The sequence below is a fragment of the Denticeps clupeoides genome, chromosome 3 (genome assembly GCF_900700375.1).
Source record: "Denticeps clupeoides chromosome 3, fDenClu1.1, whole genome shotgun sequence".
Classification (NCBI taxonomy): domain Eukaryota; kingdom Metazoa; phylum Chordata; class Actinopteri; order Clupeiformes; family Denticipitidae; genus Denticeps; species Denticeps clupeoides.
Genome location: NC_041709.1, coordinates 5,379,504 through 5,401,053, shown reverse-complemented (window position 1 = coordinate 5,401,053; position 21,550 = coordinate 5,379,504). Strand labels below are relative to the sequence as shown.

The window sequence follows — 21,550 nt, the reverse complement described above, 5'->3', positions numbered from 1 at the left end:
ACTCATGTTTGGTACCTTGTGTTTGTACCACTTCCTGAGCCTGTTAAATACAGTTGAATTAAACTTTGGTTTTGTCTTTTATGATACTGAATTATCAAACACAAAAACAAGAGGCCACAGTCACCACATTTCAAGTTGTAGCTGTTTATTTGACAATGTTGAAGTGTACAAGTTATTGCTGTGCACATTGGGGGGAAAAAATTGTACAAATGTTTGTTTCTACAGACTAGAAACAAACACTCACATCAGACTGATTAGTTTTACTGAGGTGGGGGTGAATGAATCTAACATTCTTGTTCAGTACAAAACTTTATTTTAGTTCAGAATGCTGCTGTTCGTCTAGCCCCTCACCTGAAACCAACCCAGCATGGTTGAACCACAGGTACAGCTCTCAAGATCACAGAGGCATGCAAGCCTCTCCACCTCGACAAGGTCACAGCACATGAAGAGGATGTGCACAGCCTATACAGCAACAGTCACAACAACAACTTGGAAAAAAAAAAAAAAAAAAAAAGTAGTGCAAACAGCATACATAGATCTAATCTTACATTACAATACAATGATGCAGTTACATCATTCCATGTAGATAGTATGGCTCCCAGAGTCTGATTATCTTCGGCAAGCGAAATAAAACAAGAAAAGGATCAGTCCTATACCTTATGCTTAATGGCAAAGCCCCATATTCTATTGTAATTACATTGTAATATTTCATTATAAAAATATTTCATATTTTTAGGTTATATAAAGTTATGTATGTATATTCAGATGTTAAAAGCGCAAACTGGAAACAAATTCAAATTTGCTCTGCTTGTGGGTTCGGCATTTGCACAATGCTTTCACACACAAATTTCAGCAAAGTCATGACTTACAGTGCTGTGAAAAAAAAACAAAAAAAAAAAATATATGGGAACATTGACTCACCTAGGAAACCTCTCACAAATGTAGCTGCAACAAGTTCAACCCAAACTAAGTTGACAAATGTCTTCCACATCAATGCAGTGCAGCCCATCCTTGCCAAACCATTTTAAATCTGTTACACTGGTGGGAGGGAGATCAGTCTAGGCATTTGTAAGGGTCCAAAGTGAAAATACCTTGGTCTTTACATTAACTTGATGCAGGATTATGTGGTTTTAGCTGTTATGCAGGGCTGAATTTTCATATTAACAACTCCAGCAAATTCATCAAGTCCTGTTCTTTAGAAGTTGGAAAATTTGTAGAAAAATGTAGAAAAAAAATACTATAAATAAATAGTATATAATTTCAATATTTGTCTTTCTGTGTAACTCAATAAGAGTATAAATGTACAAAATGTTCATGACTGTAAAGTTGAACATATGCAAGATGTCCCCCTTAAAATAATAATTAATGCATGATTTAAACATTGTCCCTTAGCAATGATGTCCTAATCTTACCTAGAACTGCCAGCAAACCAAAAATTTGTGGAAAATAACCCAAATAACAATCCAGACACTTAATGCCAATGTGACCTCAACTAATGTAAGAGTTAATTAATCCACAATGTGGAAAGACTGTTTTCAACTAACTTTACTAATTGTGAAATTCATGAAACTTTTTCACAGCACTGTAAAGAATTGGGCTGGTATGATGATGGGGCCAATTTTGGATTCCCAGTTTTAAACTTATGCTGTTACTATTTAAATTGTTCATTTTAATAAATATAAATATTGATATGATGTGATTATAATAAATAATAGCTTAAAGTACATTTGTACTTAAGTATATTTGTATTTATATTATATATAATAATTAATAGCACCAATCTAATTATTTGCTTGAGTATTTGGCTTAAAGACCTGTTAAATCCACTATTGCCTTTATGAAGATCGTATCGTCTCTCAGATAGGAACTCTTGCCCGACAGCTTGGCAAGTGGGCAGAAGAGCGGGCAGCCACTAGCGATGTTCATTTCACTGATGGGCCGCTGGAAAGAGGTCGAAGAGACGTCCGGCCGGAAGGCGTCAATGATGTGCTCTCTGTTATTCTGATCCAGAAGCATGAGGGTCACCTGAAGGGAAGCATGAGACAATGAGTGGGGTCATGATGGTTGTCACTCATAGATATCACTGAAGAGGACTCATTTTTCGAACAGGCACTAGAACACAAGTCTTCAGGAATTACATAAGTAGATAAAACAAGAAGGAACAATTGGTAGTTAACTTCACCTTGAAGAATTGGAACGAAGCCCCGCAATTAATATGTAGCGCTGCCCTCAGCACCAGTTCATAAATAATCCCCACGTTCATACAGTCCCCATGTTCAATTGAGGCCAGAGAGACAAACATTGACCCAGGAACGAAGAATTTACCTTCTGAGAGAATGGCCACTTGAGCAAAGCATCGTATTTTCCCCTCATCACCACAAAGAAGAGAGAAAGGTGTGAGCCTCTGCCAGTGCCGTCTCCGTTCAGGTAGAGCCGCAGACACATTTTGTAGCCATATTTACTGGAGTAAAATGCTGTAAAAAACCACGTTCGTAAGGTACATGTGTCTGGTATTTAATTGAATAGACAGTGCTGGCGGCCCGTCCAGAAGAAGGCGAAGCTAACCTGGAGAAAACATGGCCGGAGATCGGCCAGCTATAGCATCCTGCCTGCGGCGGGTGAAGTCACAGATTTTCCATATGAAGACGCCATCGTACGTGCAGTACTGCAGCTCCCGCAGGGTCTGCTCTGACTCTGCCAGCTGCAGGTCCCGCACAGTCAGAGTGCGCTCAAGATGTCGGACCTGCGCAAGAAAAGCATATGCCCTCTTTCTCTAAGCTTTTAAGAAAAAGTTCTTCATGTGCTTCAAATTTCTCCCAGGAGGAGAGCACATGGAGCCATTTCCTCTGCCTCCTTTAACACAGATAACCAGTAGAAACTCAGTAGCTCCAAAACAGAGTGCATTGATTCCTAGCTTGCCAGCACAAATAATTTAAAAAGCAATCAGGCAGCAACACGTTCAGAGAAGTTTTAAGAAAATAACCAAAATAGTGCACTCAGCAATGAGGACCCCAGTGTTGAAATGTTCAAGGAGCGATTTAATTGCAATCATTCTACACTCTTAGGAGAGTAAAAAAATATATTCATGCCTACCTTATTAAGGAGGCTCTCTATTTTATCTTGGTCCAACCGATGTTGGCGTGACAAGGCTTCCTGGGTCACAACGTTCCTCTCCACCTCTCGATTTAAGACACATACTATATTCTCCAGAGCTGTGATCTTCTGCTCCAGCACAGCCCTGCCACGCCCACCGGCCTGGCATCCTTCCTCAGGTGCCCGGTATAGGCCAAGGCCGCCAGAGTCTTCCTGCCACTCCTCCGGCCCGTCCGTCATGGGACTGGCTGAGATCAGCGTGGTCAGGGTGGTCATGACGAGACGCAGGTGCTCCATGAGGCTCATCTGCTCGTGGTCCAGCTGCTTCCCATTGTCTATCTGAGAACATCCCGCCAAAGTGTGTTACAGACACTCAGGAGCCTTGTTTACCATGGACTTTAAAGGAATTATTGTTCAATTGTCCATATTAAATAGTCAACGTTTCAGTTCACAAGTTCAGTAGAATAATCCATCAGACACTAGAGGGCGCTAATCACGTTACGCTACTGGGAAAAGACAGAGGGCGGAGCAGGAGGTTGTTAAATAAAAGGTTCATTTCAATCCTGCCTTGCCTTATAACTTGGTGACAAGTCTTTTTAAAAGCAGGAATTCTGTCATGTATATTTTACAGTCAGGCATGTGAACATTGTAGGGGAGGTTACCTTTTTGTGGACACAGACAAACTATGACTAAATGTCAGGAAAGCTGATATTTCCATAGGTTAGAATATAGTGACCAACCACATGCTATTCTCAGGAACAGTCATGTTTGGAAACTTTCAGTAGAAATAAAACAAGAAAAGGACCCAACTGTGCCTGTTCAGAACATTTTGTTCTCATTAGCGAGAGCTAGCGTTAGATGATGAAACACGCCTTTACACTATCTCACGGGAAATAACATGTTACCACATGCTGCTTTACATTCAAGAAAAGTTAACTCAAAAACATCACCAGCATCTAATCTCCAAAATGATCATTTCCTGCAGTTGGCAGATGCTCTTATCTTAATCATTCAAATCTGTCTATCAGGACATAGTACTGACACAAAGGGCAAAAATGTGCAAACCACACCCTTCAACTACCATTAACCTGACTCTTACACAGTATTAGGACATACCTGAAAGTCCTGCTAATCAGGAGGTTAGTCAGAAGGTGAATTCTGAATAAAAATGTGTGTGAAATGCTAGTAGGGGATGGGTACACACCACAGCTTTGCAGCCCACTTCACTGAACTGACAGGCAGACTTGGACTTGGCACAGGTTTTGGTGTGTTCTGGAAACTGTGGGGGAAGTAGAGGGAAATTTTTAGATGACTGCAGTTTTAGTTTTTATAGACCAGAAATTCCAGTTTGGTCAAGGTGAAAGTGCAACCATTCGGTGGACCAAGAAAGACTCGTTAAACAAATGACTCACAAAAAACACAGCGCCCCGCCAGTGTAAGCAGTATAGTCCTATCTGTGTCTCACACGTGGACCAAGGTTTACTTCGCTTTACATTCACTTCCCTAAAGCAAACGCCTACATTTTTTTTACCCCCCCACTATATTTGCACCTGACCTTTTCTCGTGGTATCTTCTTCTTTCCGCAGTCTTTGCATTGCAGTGGAAACTTCTGACAGATTTCATCGTGTGCCTGTGGGAGGAAAGGGATTGTCTGAAATGTTAATGAGAGCTCACAAGTTTCCCAGGAACACAATGTCTGCAATGGCGGCTAATGGCTGTAATACTGATCCCAGTGATGATCACGTCACCTTGATTTCTTTAAAGTGGAAGGACAATTTGCAGTATTTGCAGTTTAGGGTCCTCGCCTCGCACTCCCTCTCGTTGTGCCGGTCTTTTTCTTTGAGCAGGATGCGCATCTGGCATGCTTCACATGTAATGTTATCGTAATCGCAGCATCCCTCATGCTGTCCCTGATGGTGAAAAGCACAAGAAAGAAAGTGAGGATGGTGGTACTAGCCTAGTGGGTAACACACTCGCCTATGAACCAGAAGACCCGGGTTCGAATCCCGCTTACTACCATTGTGTCCCTGAGCAAGACACTTAACCCTAAATTGCTCCAGAGAGACTGACCCTGTAACTACTGATTGTAAGTCGCTCTGGATAAGGGCGTCTGATAAATGCTGTAAATGTAATGTAAATGAGGAAACTGGGCTATATGCTGACAAACATTAATACAGAAACAATGAACTTAATGTAATTAGCACTGTGTCGAAGTATTAGGTTTTATATAATAAATATGATTATATTAAAATCATGAAGGTGAATTCCCATTAATAATTAAGATCATTTGGAAGAAATTTATCACAATATTCAAAAGGAAAAAAGTAATTGTGTATTCTAAATGCCATAAAAGAGATGATCATGTGGTAAAAATGGAGTTCAATAGCCCTAAAAAAAAAAAAAAAAAGAAAGACACAACCTTTTGTGTCTGCTTACAGGAAGCATGAAACAGGAAATTCCCCATGGAAATAAGCATACTATGTGGGTACATTATCATGTGTGGGCCTGAAAATTCTGAAAAATGTTTGAAACTTTTGTACATGTACAGACAGGGTTTGACAGTACGTACTATGAACTCAGCCCATAAATCATATGTTCATTAAGCTTGTGAAAGAGGACAGGTGGCCAATTATTGGTTAACGTTGTAAGCATGTTAAGTCGCTCTGGATAAGGGTGTCTGCCAAAAGCCTTAAAATGTAAATGATTAATGAACTAGAGCTAATCCAGAATGAGGAACACAGGGCAAATAAAACTGACTATGCTTACAAGAAATGTATTGCTAAAGTCTTTCAACATTACCATGAATTGCGTAGTAATGTTTTCTTAGTAACCATGTGTAATCTCACAATGCACTGGGGAAAAATGTACCGTGCAAGATATAAACCGGTATGATCCTCATGCAGCAGTCTAAACTCAAAGTCTTAATACCATCTTTGTTTCTAAAGGGGAACATGAATCATGTGTATATGAAGAAATGGTAACTGAAACTACCCACATGAGGAAAGGGGGAGAGAAATAAAAAAAATAAAGTCAAAATTTAACTCAAGAGCAGGACTCAACACTTTTTTTCTGCAAGCTTATCTGGAAAAAAAGAAATTCAGCTTTTTTGAGACTGTGGTAATGGTGGGTTCTGCTATAGAGCATTTTAAAAGAAACAGTAATAAAAACCACCCCCTCCTAAACACCACATGTCTACGGTTAGAAAGTCTGGTGCTTTCCATGTGAAATGGAAAACCCCCAGCGTCACAAAACATGGGGGAGGGTGTGGTTTCAGAATCATCTGCAGTCAACATGGCTCTTATCATTCATGCCATTCGTCTTTCACAATAAAAACCTATGAGGGTTATAATGTTTAATTTAAATTTAATTCTGACCTCATATTCTTTCATTGTTCCAGTCCACAAACAGCCTTCATTTGAACACTTTGCTGGGAGGCTTTCAATTTCTCGTCGTGCTGCATTGTCTGGAAAGGCCTGAGAAAGGAACACAGTGTTCTGGAAACAATATCTAAACATTCGCTTGAAACAAGATATTCTGTTGCCAAGAGCATGAATTTGGATTTTTTATTTTTAGACTTACTTCTGTGGTGCTGAGCATTGACTGAGACTCCTCAAATATACCCTCCTTACGGCAAGCTTCACAAGGTTTGGGGCCAGAGCTGGGGAGAAACACGAATGGTAAGATGATTTCTGCCACCACTGCTTCATGTAATATCTTAAACGTGAGATCCATACATGAACAACAATTAATATAATAAAATTTCCGCAAGCAACGAACAGTGTTAATTTAAAAGAAATATTGTGGAAAAAAATATTATATAAAGTAGTTCATATAGTTTCATTTTCTCCCACATACAAGTTTCACGGCTCTATAATCTTCTAATGTCCTTACGGTTTCATTTCTCAGTCCTCAGTGCAAAAAAAAATTATGCTAAACAAATCCTCTTCTCAAAGCATTGAGAAGAATTACAGGTGTGTAATGTGCATGTTCTGCACTTACTTAAAAATCACATCATACTCCGAAAATATATTTTTGAATAAATGCTTATGTTTAAGCTGGCCCAACAAAGTTTTGGACATATGTTGCTGCAATCAATTTCAAAATCTAAGTAAAAAAGTTCAGCATGTGATGTTTCCCAAGGTGCTGGAGCAGAAATAAGGGTAACAAACAAGGGTATTACACACACAAAAAAACATGTTGATGGATTGTTTAGACTGTATTTTGTGCACATAGCAGTAAAGTACCCTGCTAGTGTGCGGGGACGGTGCTTTGCTCAGTGGCAACTCAGTGCACCTTCTGATCACAGGGCCGCTTCCTTAACCGCTAGGCCACCACCGCCCTGACAAAATTATGCAGTTGAGATTCCCACATTTGGGGAATTTGCTGGGGTCAGCACAGCCCGAGTGCAACGGCTGAGCCTCAGTGAAACAAGTCATGAAGGTGCAGAGTAACAATGTGCAAATGCTGCTGTAATAGAAATGTGATATAGATATGTTTTGAACATATGAGGTTTGTCAGTTCTGAGTGGAAAGTCCTTGAGTGTTCACGTGTCTGATGGCTGAGGGGCTGAATGCTTCGGTACCTTTTTCCGGATGGTAGGAGGGTGAAGAGTGCATGTAAGGGGAGTGTAGTATTCTTCACAATTCAGCGTGTGGTAAATTTCCGTTATGGAGGGAAGATCTTCTCAGCTGTCCTCAATATACGCTGTAGGGTCTTGCGGTCCGATGCGGTGCAGTTCACAAACCAAACCAGACAGTGATGCAGCTGGTCAGAATGCGCTCAATAGTCCTTCTATAGAAGGTGGTGAGGATGGGTAGTGGGAGCTTCTACAGGAAGTAAAGATGCTGCTGGGCTTTCTTGGCTGTTGAGCTGGTGTTGAGAGTTCAGGAGAAGTTCTCCCCTAGATGAACAAGGAACTTTGTCTTCTCCACACAAGATCCTTTGATGTTCAGGGTCCCTCTTCTGAAGTCAGAGGTTCGTCCACGTTCAGAAACAGATTGTTGACCTTACAACAGTCGATCAGTCATTGCACCTCCTCTCATCAGCAAACTTGATGATGTGGTTGGAGCTGTGCATTGCTGCACAGTCCTGGCACAGGCAGAGGTTGTAGTCCTGTAGTTTGTGGTAGCCTGGAAGCCCTGCCACATGCACCTCGTGTCACTGCTGCCTGAAAGTGGCTGTGGATTTTGTGCCCGTGTGGCTCAAGACAGTTTGGCCCTCAATGTTCTTAGGGCCACCTTGTCACCTGAACATTTGCCAGTCAGTTCACTCAAAACATTCTTAAAGAACAGAAATGGCTCCTGCGGACCAGGTTCTCACCGGCTTCAGAACCAATTTTGACAGGCAGTCTGTATGCAGGAATTAGCATAACAGTGATGTGGTCTGATTGGCAGAGATGGGGGCGGGGCTCTGTCCGATATGCGCCGGCAATGCTTGTGTAAAAAAGATCCAGCGACTTTTCCCCTCTCACCGCAAAGTCCACATGGTGATGGAATTAAGGGAGAACTGTCTTGAGATTCACATGGTTGAAGTCTCCGGCAACAACAGTCCGTCAAGGGTGTGCATTCAGCAGATCGCTAATAGATCCGTACATCACGCAGAGCGCCGCCTTTGCATTAGTGCTGGGTGGAATGTACACTTTGATCATGAAAACTGAGGTGAACTCCCATGGCAAATAAAAAGGTCTGCATCTTACAGTCACAAACTCCACCAACAATGAACAATAGCTAGAGACTAGCACAGAGTTTTTGCATCATTCCACATAAACACATTATTTATGGGGGAAATTTTTTTTTAATATTGATTGAGTATTTTATGGCAGATTTTGTGCATGTGCATTTTTGTACATGAAGAGTACGAGAGGGTGCAAAAAGATGAAATGTGGTAAGATTTTTGGTGATCTAAATAATCAGTGATCTTTGACATGAACAAGACTCAAATTATAACCATTGCCTTATCTCCCTACTTTTTATCATATGGAAAAAAATTGAACAAATTGAATTGAATCAAATAATTAAACTGGTATTTAAAGAGTAAAATTCATGAAAATCATTAAATGTTTTGGGGAAAAAAAAAAAAAAAATCCCTAAAAAATACTGACATGAGGATTTTATGGCAGTTTTCAGGAGAGTACATTTTTGCACATGAAGAGGGTGAGATGGTGGTCATGAGAAACAGGGTACGAGAGTTAAATTAGACGCAGAACTGCAAGTGTGCACTGTGGAGTAGCACACTCACCATAGAAAGAAGTCCTACACATGAGGCCAGTGCATAGGATCAATCGCCAGAAGGGTGAATCATTGGTTGAGAAGCAAAGCACAAAGGAAAAGTGAAAACCTCTAGTTGCATGAGCAGGATCTCGTTGTGCACTAAGGGACAGTGGCTGAAGGAACAGTGGGGAGGGTGGGAAGTAGGATACGCTCCTGGATACCTGGTGAGTTCTTTGAAGCAGAAGACACAGTACCGGTGGCCACATTTTGCCTGGAAAGGCTTCCTTAAAATGTTTTTGCACTGCTGGCATTGGTACTTGGCCTCCATGGCCACGTTTAGCACAGAGCAACATATCCCTGGCAATGAGGAATCCAGAGAAGATGGCAAAGACAGTCGGGCCATACAGAGAACCTGTCAACATAGAAAAAAAATAAAATATTTTGGTTAAAATGAAAATTTCACTTTTGAGATCATTTGACAACTATATTAGGGCTGCAACAACAAATCGATTAAATCGATAAAAATCCATTATTAAAAGAGTTGGCCACAAACTTCATAATCGATTCATGGTATCATGGTATTTAGTTGAGCGCGGAGCAGAGTCATACTCAGTCATACTCTTATTTTATTATTATTCTAAAAGCTCAAGGAGCAAGATTTTTGGGCACTTTCTAAATTTTTTTTTTTAATAATGTGTTGGAAATAAATGTTTTTTTTAAATCGACAGATGAATTGATTATTAAAATAATCGTTAGTTGCAGCCCTAATCGATATGAGTTCTCCCTCCTAGCCTGTCTGTGGTCCGGCAGTGGCTAGAAATGCCGATATGTATAAATAGCATGCTTTGCCCATTCTTCTTCACCATTCAGAGAGCGGCAGCTCAGACATCCGGATCTGGAATTTGTCCCCTTATGCCTGCCCAGGGAATTACACACCCCTCACCTAATTTATTTATTTTATGGCATTTATCAGACGCCCTTATCCGGAGCGACTTACAATCAGTATTTACAGGGACAGTGATTGGATGTAAAAATTAACACGAATGTTTTGTTTTTTTTTTAGTTCCTGTTTTTTTGTTTTTCTCAAAAATTTCCACTTCCTGTGGAGCATTGTGGTTGAGTGGTGTTGATGACATCATTTCCGTTGACTTGCCTATGGACCAAAAGACCACAAAGACACAGTTGCAAACACCATTGGCTATCACTGTGTCCCTGTAACTAGGACCACAGGGTGCACACACTTCACACCAATCAAACTAAAAAAAAAAAAATGATAATTTTTAAAACTATCATAACTTTGGTCCTCGAGAAGTTAATTTAAAAGCCTGCCTGCACTGAAATCTGAATGGATTATTTTGCTAAGTAAACCAGGCAAGATGGCAACAGTCAATACACGCAGTGATCCATTCATCTGCTCTCTCTCATTCAGTCCTATGTACACGGTACTGTCTCGCCTGTACACTCTTGTTTGCTTTCTATAGTTTCCGGGATATTTTATGAACTTTCCGAGCATCAGGGAGCTCGGCCACTTTTTTCCCCCTAGGCCAGATGCATTCTAATTTACAATATTCTTTTAACGTAAGTAAATTTAATTAATTATTTTTAAATTTTCCTTTCAAATTTCTGTTCTTTTTAGCCTTTGTCAATGTTAACAGACTCATTAGCTGTACTGCTGCAAGCCATTAGGGGGCAACTACAATATTTTTGGTTTGTTATATGTCAGCCGAGGTGGGTAATAAAGTATAACATTTATTCTGTTAGGTAACAGTAACTTTTTGTTACAAAAATAAACTTTATGAGTAGGTTTACAATGCAATACTTTTTACTTTTGGATGGCATCTTGGATGGCAGCCCATCACCTCAAATTCAATCCCACCGAAACTGAACTAATATTCATTCCAGCAGATTCTTCACCACATCAGGATCTTGCTATTTAGCTGGACAACTCACAGCTCTCTCCTTCTACAAAAGCCCGCAACCCGGGAGTAACAATAGACAACCAACTCTCCTTCTCGACTCACATCAGCAACCTTTCCTGCTCATGTAGATTCCTTCTCTACAATATCAGACGAATCCACCCTTATCTGTCAACCCAGGCCACCAAACTACTGGTTCAGTCCTTAGTAATCTCTCGATTGGATTACTGCAACTCCCTTCTAGCTGGTCTACCTCAAAGTACCGTCCGACCTCTACAACTCATACAAAATGCAGCAGCACGACTGATCTTTCACCTTCCCAAATTCTCCCACACCACCCCTCTGCTATGTTCCTTCCACTGACTCCCAGTAGCTGCACGCATCAGGTTCAAAATACTGATGCTGTCCTACAAAGCCAAACATGGAGTAGCACAATCCTACCTCACAGACCTTATTACACCTCGCACTGCACCTCCGAGCCTCCAGTACTGCTCGCCTGGTCCCTCCATCTAGACTCTTCTGTCTTGGCCCCTCGGTGGTGGAATTAACTACCCCTTGAGGTCAGAACAGCTCAGTCACTGAGTATTTTCAAACGACAGCTCAAGACCTTCCTCTTTAGAGAATAATTCTATTAACTTGTAAACTTCTTTTTGTCTAACTTGTGTACAGAATCTACAAAAAGAGTGAATAAAAAGATTCACCGTTGGGGGTCCTAATGAACCAGAACTGATCACTTCATCGCCATCGTAACTTGAAAGCATTGTAAGTTGCTCTGACGCTAAAATCAAAGTTAACAGAAAGAATATAGAATCCCAGTCTTTAATATAGACCCTTTTAGCATTCGTAAATATGTTGTTAAGTGATGCCATATGCTAAAATAGACCGTCTAACATCCATATGTAGTCTGTTAATTACTGCCCAGGGCGGCATTGTGGATGGTTGCATAGGCCAATTTTCTTTTGTAAATAATCTTAAAATAATTATCTATTGTCCTCTGTAGTCACCTGGCAGTGGTTGGCCTAGGGGGTAAAGAAATCAGAAGTTTGCCGGTTCGAGACCCGAACCACCATTGTCCCTATGCATGGCTTCCCATGCTCTGACAATCATGACAATCACTTCACTTTAAGAAGTTGAGAATGACCGTAATGAGAGGAATGGACTGACGTCATTGGCATGAGACATGGCTCTGACTGCAGAGAATGAGAATAGGCACTTGTTTCTCTTCAGTTAGGCTATTTTCTTCCTTGTCTGTGTGGTCTGTTGGAGAAGCGTTATCTTGCTGTTTTCTATTGCGTTATCTTGCTGTTTTCTATTGCTCATTTGTGGGGAGGAAGGGCGCCCTCCACTTGCGAGGAGAGTTGGCAGCAGCTGCTGAGTGGCACCAAACAGGCTAGGCCTGCACATGGTGCACTTTAGGGCTGCTTTTAGCAATTATTTTAATAATCGATTAATCTGTCTTTTTTATTGATCAGATACTCTCTCTCACTCCCTTTGTTCAGACACTTTTCATTGCAATGCAAAAATGTGAGCATCACGTTACAAATCTCTCCGCATCGTGCAACACAACGAATTGCTTATGAGATTCGTTGTCAACTTCTTTAGTTATCAATGCGTTGCTGCAGCCCTAGTGCAGTATTTTTAAGACCTTTAAACTCTGGACTTAAGGAATTTCATTCATTTTAATGATATTTAAGGCCTTGATTTTGGAAAATGGTAAGGAGGGCCCCGAAGTGGAGCGGTTATGGTGGCAAGGAAGATGGCATGAAAGTGGGAGCCGTTCGGAGGCAGACTCTGTTTATTAAATTATGTTTAATAAATAAATAAAAACACTTTTAAACAAATCTTTAGACAAAAATTAAAATAGTTCATACCATTCATATAATACACTCGTCAATAAAACATTTCAAATGCATTTTTTTAAAAAACTTAATTATATAAATCAGTTACCAATACATCTCTCTCCAACTCAATGCCATTTGGTACATCCTAACTTCGCCTCTTCTCCTATTTCTGGGAAAACAATCCCTGCAGGCTTTTCCACTGCTCACTGGACTTTAGCAATATTTACCATCCTAAGGCTGCTTGGAGTGTTTAGGATCAGTAACAGATCGCAGCACTGTTACAGGACTTTTTAAGGGATCCGCAGAAACCCTGATCGAATCAGAACGTATTATCGCCCAACCCAAAACCAGTGTAATATGTGCTCTACGGGACATATGATGTAGCATGTATTATTTTTGGATCAACAGATTACACAAATTGAGACCCACTGTATATACAAAATTAAAAAAATAAAAAAACATGGCAATTACAACAAACAATAAATCTGTTTTAAAAGGTAACCTGAACATGAACAACTTGTTTTTTCAGTTTAAGACACACCTGTATGACTGCATATGTTTGTGGTATAACACAACATAAATGACGAAGATAGAGCTTATTGCCTTTAATATATTGTTTTGCTTCTCCAAGGAGAAATTCTGTTAGATGTCCTCCTATAGGAAGATCCATAAATTGCTACAAGGGGAACTGCAGCACATCAGTACACAAGGTCACGTTCAGACAAGAAAAACTATGCCTTACCCGGGGGGTGGCGTCTAGACTCCATTTGTATCTCGATAAAACAAATTTGATTGGATGCTCCTGATCCTTTAAATTACGTCATATTCTGCACTTTCAATGACAGAATATCATTGCTTTGCTAGAGTTTATTCAATCATTTACTTTTTTACTTGCTGCACAGGCTGCCAACTGTGTATTTGCGTAGACTGACATTCAAATATCTGCATTTACATCTTAGCAAATATCAAAAGTAGACACACACACACACACATATATATATAGATGAAACAGATAAGACATTTTAAATCATTCATACACAATGATACGTAACTGAGCAGCAATTAGGACAAGAGAACAAATCCAAAGCCAAAAGAAAGTAAAACTACAAAAGGAACACCACGATTAACCAATAAAGAAATTTAAAAAAGAAAAAGGTCCTATTTGTAAAATAACAAGAACTACCTGCTTGGGTTTCTGAAGAAATGTCAGAAGGAAAAAATATATAATTTCTATATTGAACATGGACGAGGAAGCAGGAAAGGGGAGGTTCGAATGTTGTACTAAAACGTACTGCTCCTATGCAAACATGAAGTGAAACGTATTAAAACACTAAATTTTTCTAACTTCTTCTAGAAATGGGACTAGACCCTCCTGCACCAAACATCCAGGTTCGACAGAAATTCTGCTCGCTCCACCTCCAAAATGAACTTTCTTAAACGTGAACCGCCGGGGGGGGTGTAAAAACCCACCACAAAGTCGCTCGGGACTACAAACACAGCAAAATACACGAAAAAAAAAAAAGTATACACCTATACGGCTGCCGTCCGAAGTAAAAAGACGCGGCGGAAAAAGACGCGGAGCGAACGTTGGACGCGACGTCACGCACACGGACACGCAGAGGGCGAGGAGAACGGCGTCCATTTTGGAAGCTGCGGGCCGGGCACGGGCCGTGGCGTCCCGGCGCGGTGCGGTGCGGCGGCCGTCCCGAGGAACGACGGCCGCCCTTCGCCTCTTACCCGAAAACCAGGTGTGCGGAGTCCTGGCGAGCGGCCGGCGTGCGGGGCTGGTTCTTCACGTCGCGCGTCGCGGCTCCTTTTTTTTTGGAGCTCGACGCCGATTGGCTGCCGTTTTTTTGTGGGCGGGGTTCAGCGGCTCGACACTTCACAGCATGCGGGCAGCGACGTTGCGCCTGAGGTCTCCTCGCCGAGGTAGGTGGTCAAGAGAAGAACGTGTAAAGGCACGCCGGCTGCCGGGCTTTCGCGTCGCGTCGTCCGCTTCAGGGGTTTCCAGGCGGACGGGTTGTTGCCCGATATCTGTGGGTGAGGTGGCCGCCAAGACCTCAGTGAACACACACCCGGGAATCTCCACTTTCACAAAGTCATGAACACAAAGTCATCTGACACACAGACACACACGCGTCGGCTTCTCAATTGCTGCAGCCGGTAAATTGTGAAAATGCGAAATAATCCAGCCGCTCGTTCAAGTTAAGCCGCTGCGCTTTTCACGCTACGCGACGTTTCAAAATAAAAGTTCCAAAATTGAAAGACGCGGGACGATTTAATTTACATTAATACAGCGCTTTTCGGCTGGGGTAAAATTACACGCGTTAATCCATGTGCGTCGTGCGATTTTACGCTTGTGAAAGCCGTTGATAACAGGATATGGGTTAGGGTTTTATTTTGAAACGTTGCATACCGCCAATAGGTCAGCGATCCGACGAGCGGATGTGTTATTTCGCATTTTCACAATTTATCGGCTGCGTGTACGTTCACGGACATGCATGTCTTTGTGAAAGTGGAGATTCCTAAGGAGTATGAGAAAATCCAGCGAACGTCTGTGGAATACTGAACTCACCGCAAACTTCACTGAGGTGCTGTGAAGTCCACGCCAGTAGAAGTGAAGGGCTCATGTGCTAGTATGAGCAGTTCAGCCCTTTTAAAACGTTTATTCCACTGTGATGAAACTCATCATTAATGAAAGGCTCAATAGATGAGTGCCACGGTGCATGATGAGTATGGAAATGATTCATGGGGCTTTTGGTCAGTTGATAGACGAGACACTAATGACTAACGCCTGCTGGAGGAAGGCTGGGAGAAGTGATTCTGTTCATTTAAGATCATCCGGGCTGGTAACTCAGCTGGTAATGCGTAGACTGACATTCAAATATCTGCATGTACATTTAGCAAATATCGAAGGTAGACAGGTACATATGTAAATAAAATACATTAAGACACTTAAAATCCTTCATACTAAAGCTGCTACTAACGATTATTCTAATTAATCTGTTGATTTTTTTTAAAACAGTAAATCGAATAAAAAAATAAATGCATTAATTTCCAACCTTTTGTTCCAAAACCGAACAAAAATCTTTAGAAAATGCATGAACATGTTGCTCCTTGAGCTGTTATAATAATAAAAATGGACTAACACAAAAACACAAATGTATGCTTTACATCTGCCAAAAGTAGACTTTTTATCTATATTTTTTAAATAAAGTGCCACCTGAGCTGCCAGAACAATAAACAATTGATAAAAAAAAAGAACAATACAAATCAGAAAGTTCTCACATTGACACATACACACAGACTTACTCTCACTCCCTGTGTTCAGACACTTTTCAGTGCAATGCAAAAAGGTGAGCATGTCCACATGCTCCTGGCTCAGTCTCACTGCATGCAGCAGAAAACAGCCGCTCAGATGGTGTTGATGTGGCAGGGATGCAGGGATGCAGCACACATTGACACGACGAAATGTGTCCTCTGCTTTTAACCATCACCCTTGGTGAAACACAGCGTGAAAGGGGAACTCTGACCAGGCGTCACCCGTGGTCTGTTTTTGCTCTGCCCTGTCTATCAGGCACCAAACTCTGCAGGCATAAGTGCGCAAGAGAGACCAAGTGTGTTCGCTCCGCGCTCAACTAAAGTTTAGTCGATGCGTGGTTGCAGCCCTAGTTCATACGCAACAATACGCAACCGAGAAGCAATTAATACAGGAAAACATACATCCACAGTCAACAGAAACAAAAACTACAAAGGAACAACATGTTACAACAAGTAACCAATCAAGCATTTAAAAAAAGAAAATGTCCTGTTTGTAAGATAGCAAGAACTTTCATCTTGGATTTTTGAAGAAATTTCAGAACGATTTTTTAAAATATATATTAAATATTGATGATTGAGTATGAATCACTGACTGAAGGTTCGAATGTGGCAGTAAAATGCACTGCTCCTATGATGACACCCTGGCAGTAGTTGCATTATAATCACCACTCTTGGCCCCCCTTCTTTTGAAAATAATGTAAAAAAGGATGCATCACACAAAGCTTCATGTCTGATACAACGACTGCATTTACAGCGTTCATGTCTGTCTGCAGTACTGTCCCAGCTTCCTCACCGGAACCTGATTCATTATGGGCAGCTTTATCCAAGCCATGTCCCCACAAACTTTGTCCAGAAGTCCCTGCTTGCAGTTGGATCTGGTGTGGCTGCCCTTCGAGACCCCTACAGACACGGTGAGCCGTTAGCATCGGAGTCAGCGTGTTGACATAGACCTTTAGAATGATCTGATTTGATCAATTTGTAAGTTTCTTTTTTTAGGGGATACCCAGTGTTTTTTCCTGGTCGTTAGTGGGTGTGCATTTAACTTAATCTGGCATGATGTACATCCTGCAATCAGCGTTGTTTGACTTCCGGGAACAGTTAGCTACCCTGAAAGGCATGTTGTCATGGGTTTTTCCTGCACTATAATGGATTCGTTGTTATCCTGATGTGGGTTTTTTTCCTCTTTTTTTCCATGTACGTTGTAGATATGGTTGCAGTGCTTGGGGAAACAACCGGACATTGGGCTCTCATGAGGTTACGGGGACAGATGATGAGGGACCCTGAAGGATGCACTATTCTCAAGTACATTTATATAGCGAAATCTGCATTTTACACTTAAGTGTTCAGGTTAAAAACAAAACTCCATTCGGCGAAAGTACTTTTGGTTTTGGGTTCAGACAGTAATCTTAAACAATGATTTAAAATTTCCCTGGATTTATTTAATAGTGGATTTAATCTTGTGTTTCTGAATAAAGAGAGCGACCACGCATCCGCATTTCTACTCTGAACCTGTCACACATGGCAACCCTTCCCGATGGTTGCCTAGGAAGGGAATACCTCAGTTTTCTGGAGGATAATGTAAGTGTGGGCTAAACCCTACATGTGCACGTAAAGGACAAAACATTCCAGGAATCTTAATAATGTGATTACTAAATGCTCTGAAAATGACTTCAGCTTTCTCCCTTTCTGCTCAGAATGTAACCCCTGACTCCAGAGCAGAGGTGAAGTTTGTGGACAACGAGGAGCTAGCCTACGTCATGCAGCGATACCGCGAAGTCCACGATCTGCTCCACACGTTATTAGGCATGCCCACCAATATGCTTGGTAAGAGTTGTGACGCACGATTGCACTTGGCAAGTACATGTTTCAGACAAGAAAGACCTACAAACAACCTCTTCACAGCTTTACACCTTTTTTCAAGATTCAAAGAACTTTATTAATCCCAGAGGGAAATTGCTCTTGGTTATACAGTTGCTGAGATTAATCAGATTAATTAATTCATTAATCTACCGGGAAGGAAGAAAAGATAAAAAAAAAAAGTAAAATACAACGAGAAATAACAATAAATAGAAGTAAAATAGAATAGAATAGAATAGTAATTAGCTCTGGCACATAATTAAGTTACCTATTGAACTAAAACTTAGTGTAAGTGAAAAGAAGTATTGCACAAGTGTATTATTATCAGATATTGCCAGATATTATTATCATTATTTTAAAGTCTTTTGCATGACTGTTGCTGTTTCCTTGATCCCTGTAACCCACATGCAACACCAAACTGTCACTAATTCCTCAGGTCATTGTTCCCATTGGCAACCAACGCTATACATCCTGAAGTTTCTGAATATCAATTGTTCAAGAGTATTATATTGCAATGTAGTTATTATTAGTGTTAAAACAAAAGACAATGCTGAATACAAAACACCTGACCATACACGCCCTGTATTCCCTAAATGTCTTCAATTTAAGGATTATAAGGGCACATTGATGTTGTGCTCTCTTGACTGTACTTTTTAGTCAGTAAGATTGTCATCACAGCACAGCACACTGTGATACAACGAAATGTGTCCTCTGCTTTTAACCCATCACCCTTAGTGAGCAGTGGGCAGCCATGACAGGTGCCCGGGAGCAGTGTCCGAGGACAGTACCTTTCTCAGTGGCACCTTGGCGGATCGGGATTCGAACGGGCAATCTTCTGATTACAGGGCTGCTTCCTTAATCGCTAGGCCACAACTACCCCATAAAAGTCTTGATAGTTGTATTTCCACTTGTTTTCCATGTGCTGTTTGCGTCAGGAGACCTCTGACCAGTCTTGATATTTTTGTCTTTTCTGCCAATATAACACATTTCATCTCAGGTGCATCTCACGAGAGAGAGAAATCATGAGAAATTAAGTTGGTTTATCTGAATATAAAAATGTAAACCTTCACATGGTAAACTCATTGCACATAATGAGTATACCACGATTATGGTTAATAATAGAAAACAATCAGAAATCCAGCCGCAAATGATTTGAGCATTGCCTTTAATCAACAAAAGGATTCTTAATGCAGCAATGCACATTTATACTAGCAATTATAAAAGAGTGGTGCAACTGTTCAGCAAGCTGTTGTATGTTGTTTTATGTGGCTGGTTTTTAAAAAAAAAAGAAAACCAAGAAAAACAGAATGTGTGGTGGAAAACATGGAACAAATACAATTTTCATTGAATTAAAACTAGAGTAAAATGTCAACAGTTTTTGTTGACTAAAATTAGACTAAAATAATAAAAAAATATTTTGATTTATGCTCCACCTGTTACCATCAAGATGCCGTGTTCTATAAGGAAACCTTGGGATACTTTTACTTTGACCACCTACCTAATTATTGTGAATTGTTAATTATTATTGTTATTTATTCTATTGTCATAGAAATGTATACTCTGATGGCACTGCCCTCTTTTAGGTTCAAGAACGGTTTGAGGAACACAACAATGAGTTTAAAACAATGAGTATAGAAAAATTGCTCCTATCCATGATGTACCACATTGCAAATCACAGCATGTAAAGGATCTGCTACTATCTGGTGCCAGGTAACACAGCATATATTCAGAGGTCTAGTGGGGTCTGGGACCTAGTCAATATTAGGCTGACAGTTATGGCTGGTCAGTGTTTAAAGAACCAGGATGGGCGGGTTGAGCTCCGATTGTGCCAACAGTGACTTTTATATTTTTCAGTCATAAACAGTACTTTACGGTGAGGAGCTGTATAATTAGTGGATTACACATGTGTAGGATGGTTTGATGTAAGTGGTATTTTACCTGGCAAGGGACATGCCGTGATCAAGAAGGTGGTTCACCCAGGAGTCTCAGCCATTGCACTTCGGCTGTGCTAACCTTACATGTGGTAATCTCAACTGCATACATTTATGGGCAGTGGTGGCCTAGCGGTTAAGGAAGCGGCCCCGTAATCAGAAGGATGCCCGTTCGAATTCCGATCTGCCAAGGTGCCACTGAGGTGCCACTGAGAAAGGTACTGTCCCTGCACACTGCTCCCCGGGCACCTGTCATGGCTGCCCACTGCTCACTAAGGGTGATGGGTTAAATGCAAAGGACAGATTTCACTGTGTGCATCGTGTGCTGTGCTGCTGTGTATCACATGTGACAATCACTTCACTTTACTTTTTCTAGGGGAGGTGGCTGTGAAGTGGTTTGAAGCAGTCCAGACAGGCCTGCCTATGTGCATCCTGGGAGCAGCTCTTGGCCCGGTTCGCCTGTCCTCCAGGTGTCTTTCTTTCCTGATTCTCTTCTCCTGTGAATATTTGTTACCCCTTTTATTAAGTTTTTTTTACCTATTGAAATAAATAAAAAAAACAACAACACCTGTTTGTTGGTTATGTGTCAATGGGGAAGGGGAAAAAAAAAAAAAAAGTTTACAAATTTCCACTTCCCCCTACTACAATGAGTAGAAATGTAACAGTTAAGGTTACACATAAAACAGAAGTACAGTACTGTCACCATCTATTGTGTAAAATAATTTTTCAAGTGGAGTTAATGCAAGTGGGGGGTGTGCAGTTTTTGGGGGTGTCTTCATTTCTGTCTTGGGTTTCAGACGGTTCCAGTTGCTGGTGAATACCCTAGGGCCGTGGGCGCTGCGGAGCGGCAACCGGGCGCGGTGCGTGATGAGCATCTTCTATGAGCGGCGCTGGGAACAGAACTTGGAAGAGCTTCGTCGTGAGCTGGGCATTGAACCGCCACCCCAGATCCTGTCAGCAGCCTTGAAGAAGGTGCCTTCTGACTCAGCTTATTAATTTGTTGCTTCCATTAGCAATTGCTAAACCTGATGGTTGACCTCCTGAACATCTGTTGCTGAAGGAAGGAAGTGTGTAGGATTTCAGTTAAAACATCTGATGCAAAATGTCCATTCTGTGATTCCCTATTTTATCTTGATTCCTGGAAATTATTCCCCTTTTGGTTTCTGTCATTATTCAACATATTGTCATGTTATTTATTTATTGTGGTGAGCATCTTGTGACTTTATTAAACACCCGTTGTTTATCTGTTTTTGAAATGTTTTGCCTCATGTGCATGACTCTGAGTTTGGCTTTATTGTATGTTACTTTTACATAGCAGAGTCATAATAACTAAGTATTATACATTTATTACAGACATTGCTTACTTACCAATCAATATGTAT

At 41.0% G+C, this 21,550-nt stretch overlaps 2 protein-coding genes and 1 pseudogene across 3 annotated transcripts; 2 read left to right on the top strand and 1 right to left on the bottom strand.

Annotated features, from left to right (window-relative positions):
* Positions 1–128: 128 nt before the first annotated feature.
* traf2b (Tnf receptor-associated factor 2b) lies at positions 129–15,754 on the bottom strand. 2 transcript variants are annotated; one of them, XM_028971848.1, is made up of 13 exons: positions 15,635–15,754; positions 14,797–15,093; positions 9,430–9,714; positions 9,331–9,344; positions 6,673–6,751; positions 6,468–6,566; positions 4,842–5,003; positions 4,649–4,723; positions 4,298–4,372; positions 3,094–3,432; positions 2,566–2,743; positions 2,326–2,474; positions 129–2,025 (listed from the first exon to the last, which is right to left on the bottom strand). In XM_028971848.1, exons 3-13 carry the CDS (start codon positions 9,703–9,705, stop codon positions 1,807–1,809), a joined length of 1,665 nt encoding a protein of 554 aa, XP_028827681.1. In that variant the 5' UTR covers positions 9,706–9,714; positions 14,797–15,093; positions 15,635–15,754; the 3' UTR covers positions 129–1,806. The 2 variants fall into 2 exon arrangements, with proteins under 2 accessions (XP_028827681.1, XP_028827682.1); XM_028971849.1 differs by lacking the exon at positions 9,331–9,344 and having other exon boundaries at positions 9,524–9,714; positions 15,635–15,752.
* On the top strand, positions 14,626–21,424 carry coq4 (coenzyme Q4 homolog (S. cerevisiae)). The gene is made up of 7 exons (XM_028971850.1): positions 14,626–14,988; positions 17,154–17,291; positions 17,586–17,682; positions 17,856–17,958; positions 18,075–18,204; positions 20,545–20,638; positions 20,966–21,424. The coding sequence occupies exons 1-7, from the start codon at positions 14,949–14,951 to the stop codon at positions 21,162–21,164; spliced, it is 801 nt and encodes a 266-aa protein (XP_028827683.1). The 5' UTR covers positions 14,626–14,948; the 3' UTR covers positions 21,165–21,424.
* On the top strand, positions 20,168–20,322 carry LOC114787262 (uncharacterized; annotated as a pseudogene).
* Positions 21,425–21,550: the final 126 nt, after the last annotated feature.

Excerpts from the sequence above, each read along its gene's own strand:
- coq4 (XM_028971850.1), top strand. The coding sequence starts at position 14,949 with ATGCGGGCAGCGACGTTGCGCCTGAGGTCTCCTCGCCGAG. Across the intron at positions 17,683-17,855 it reads GAAGGATGCACTATTCTCAA|AGAGCGACCACGCATCCGCA; the intron begins GTACATTTATAT and ends TTCTGAATAAAG. Across the intron at positions 17,959-18,074 it reads TCAGTTTTCTGGAGGATAAT|AATGTAACCCCTGACTCCAG; the intron begins GTAAGTGTGGGC and ends CTTTCTGCTCAG.
- traf2b (XM_028971848.1), bottom strand. The coding sequence starts at position 9,705 with ATGGCCCGACTGTCTTTGCCATCTTCTCTGGATTCCTCATTGCCAGGG. Across the intron at positions 6,567-6,672 it reads CAATGCTCAGCACCACAGAA|GCCTTTCCAGACAATGCAGC; the intron begins GTAAGTCTAAAA and ends TTCCTTTCTCAG. Across the intron at positions 4,724-4,841 it reads TCCACTTTAAAGAAATCAAG|GCACACGATGAAATCTGTCA; the intron begins GTGACGTGATCA and ends TTCCTCCCACAG.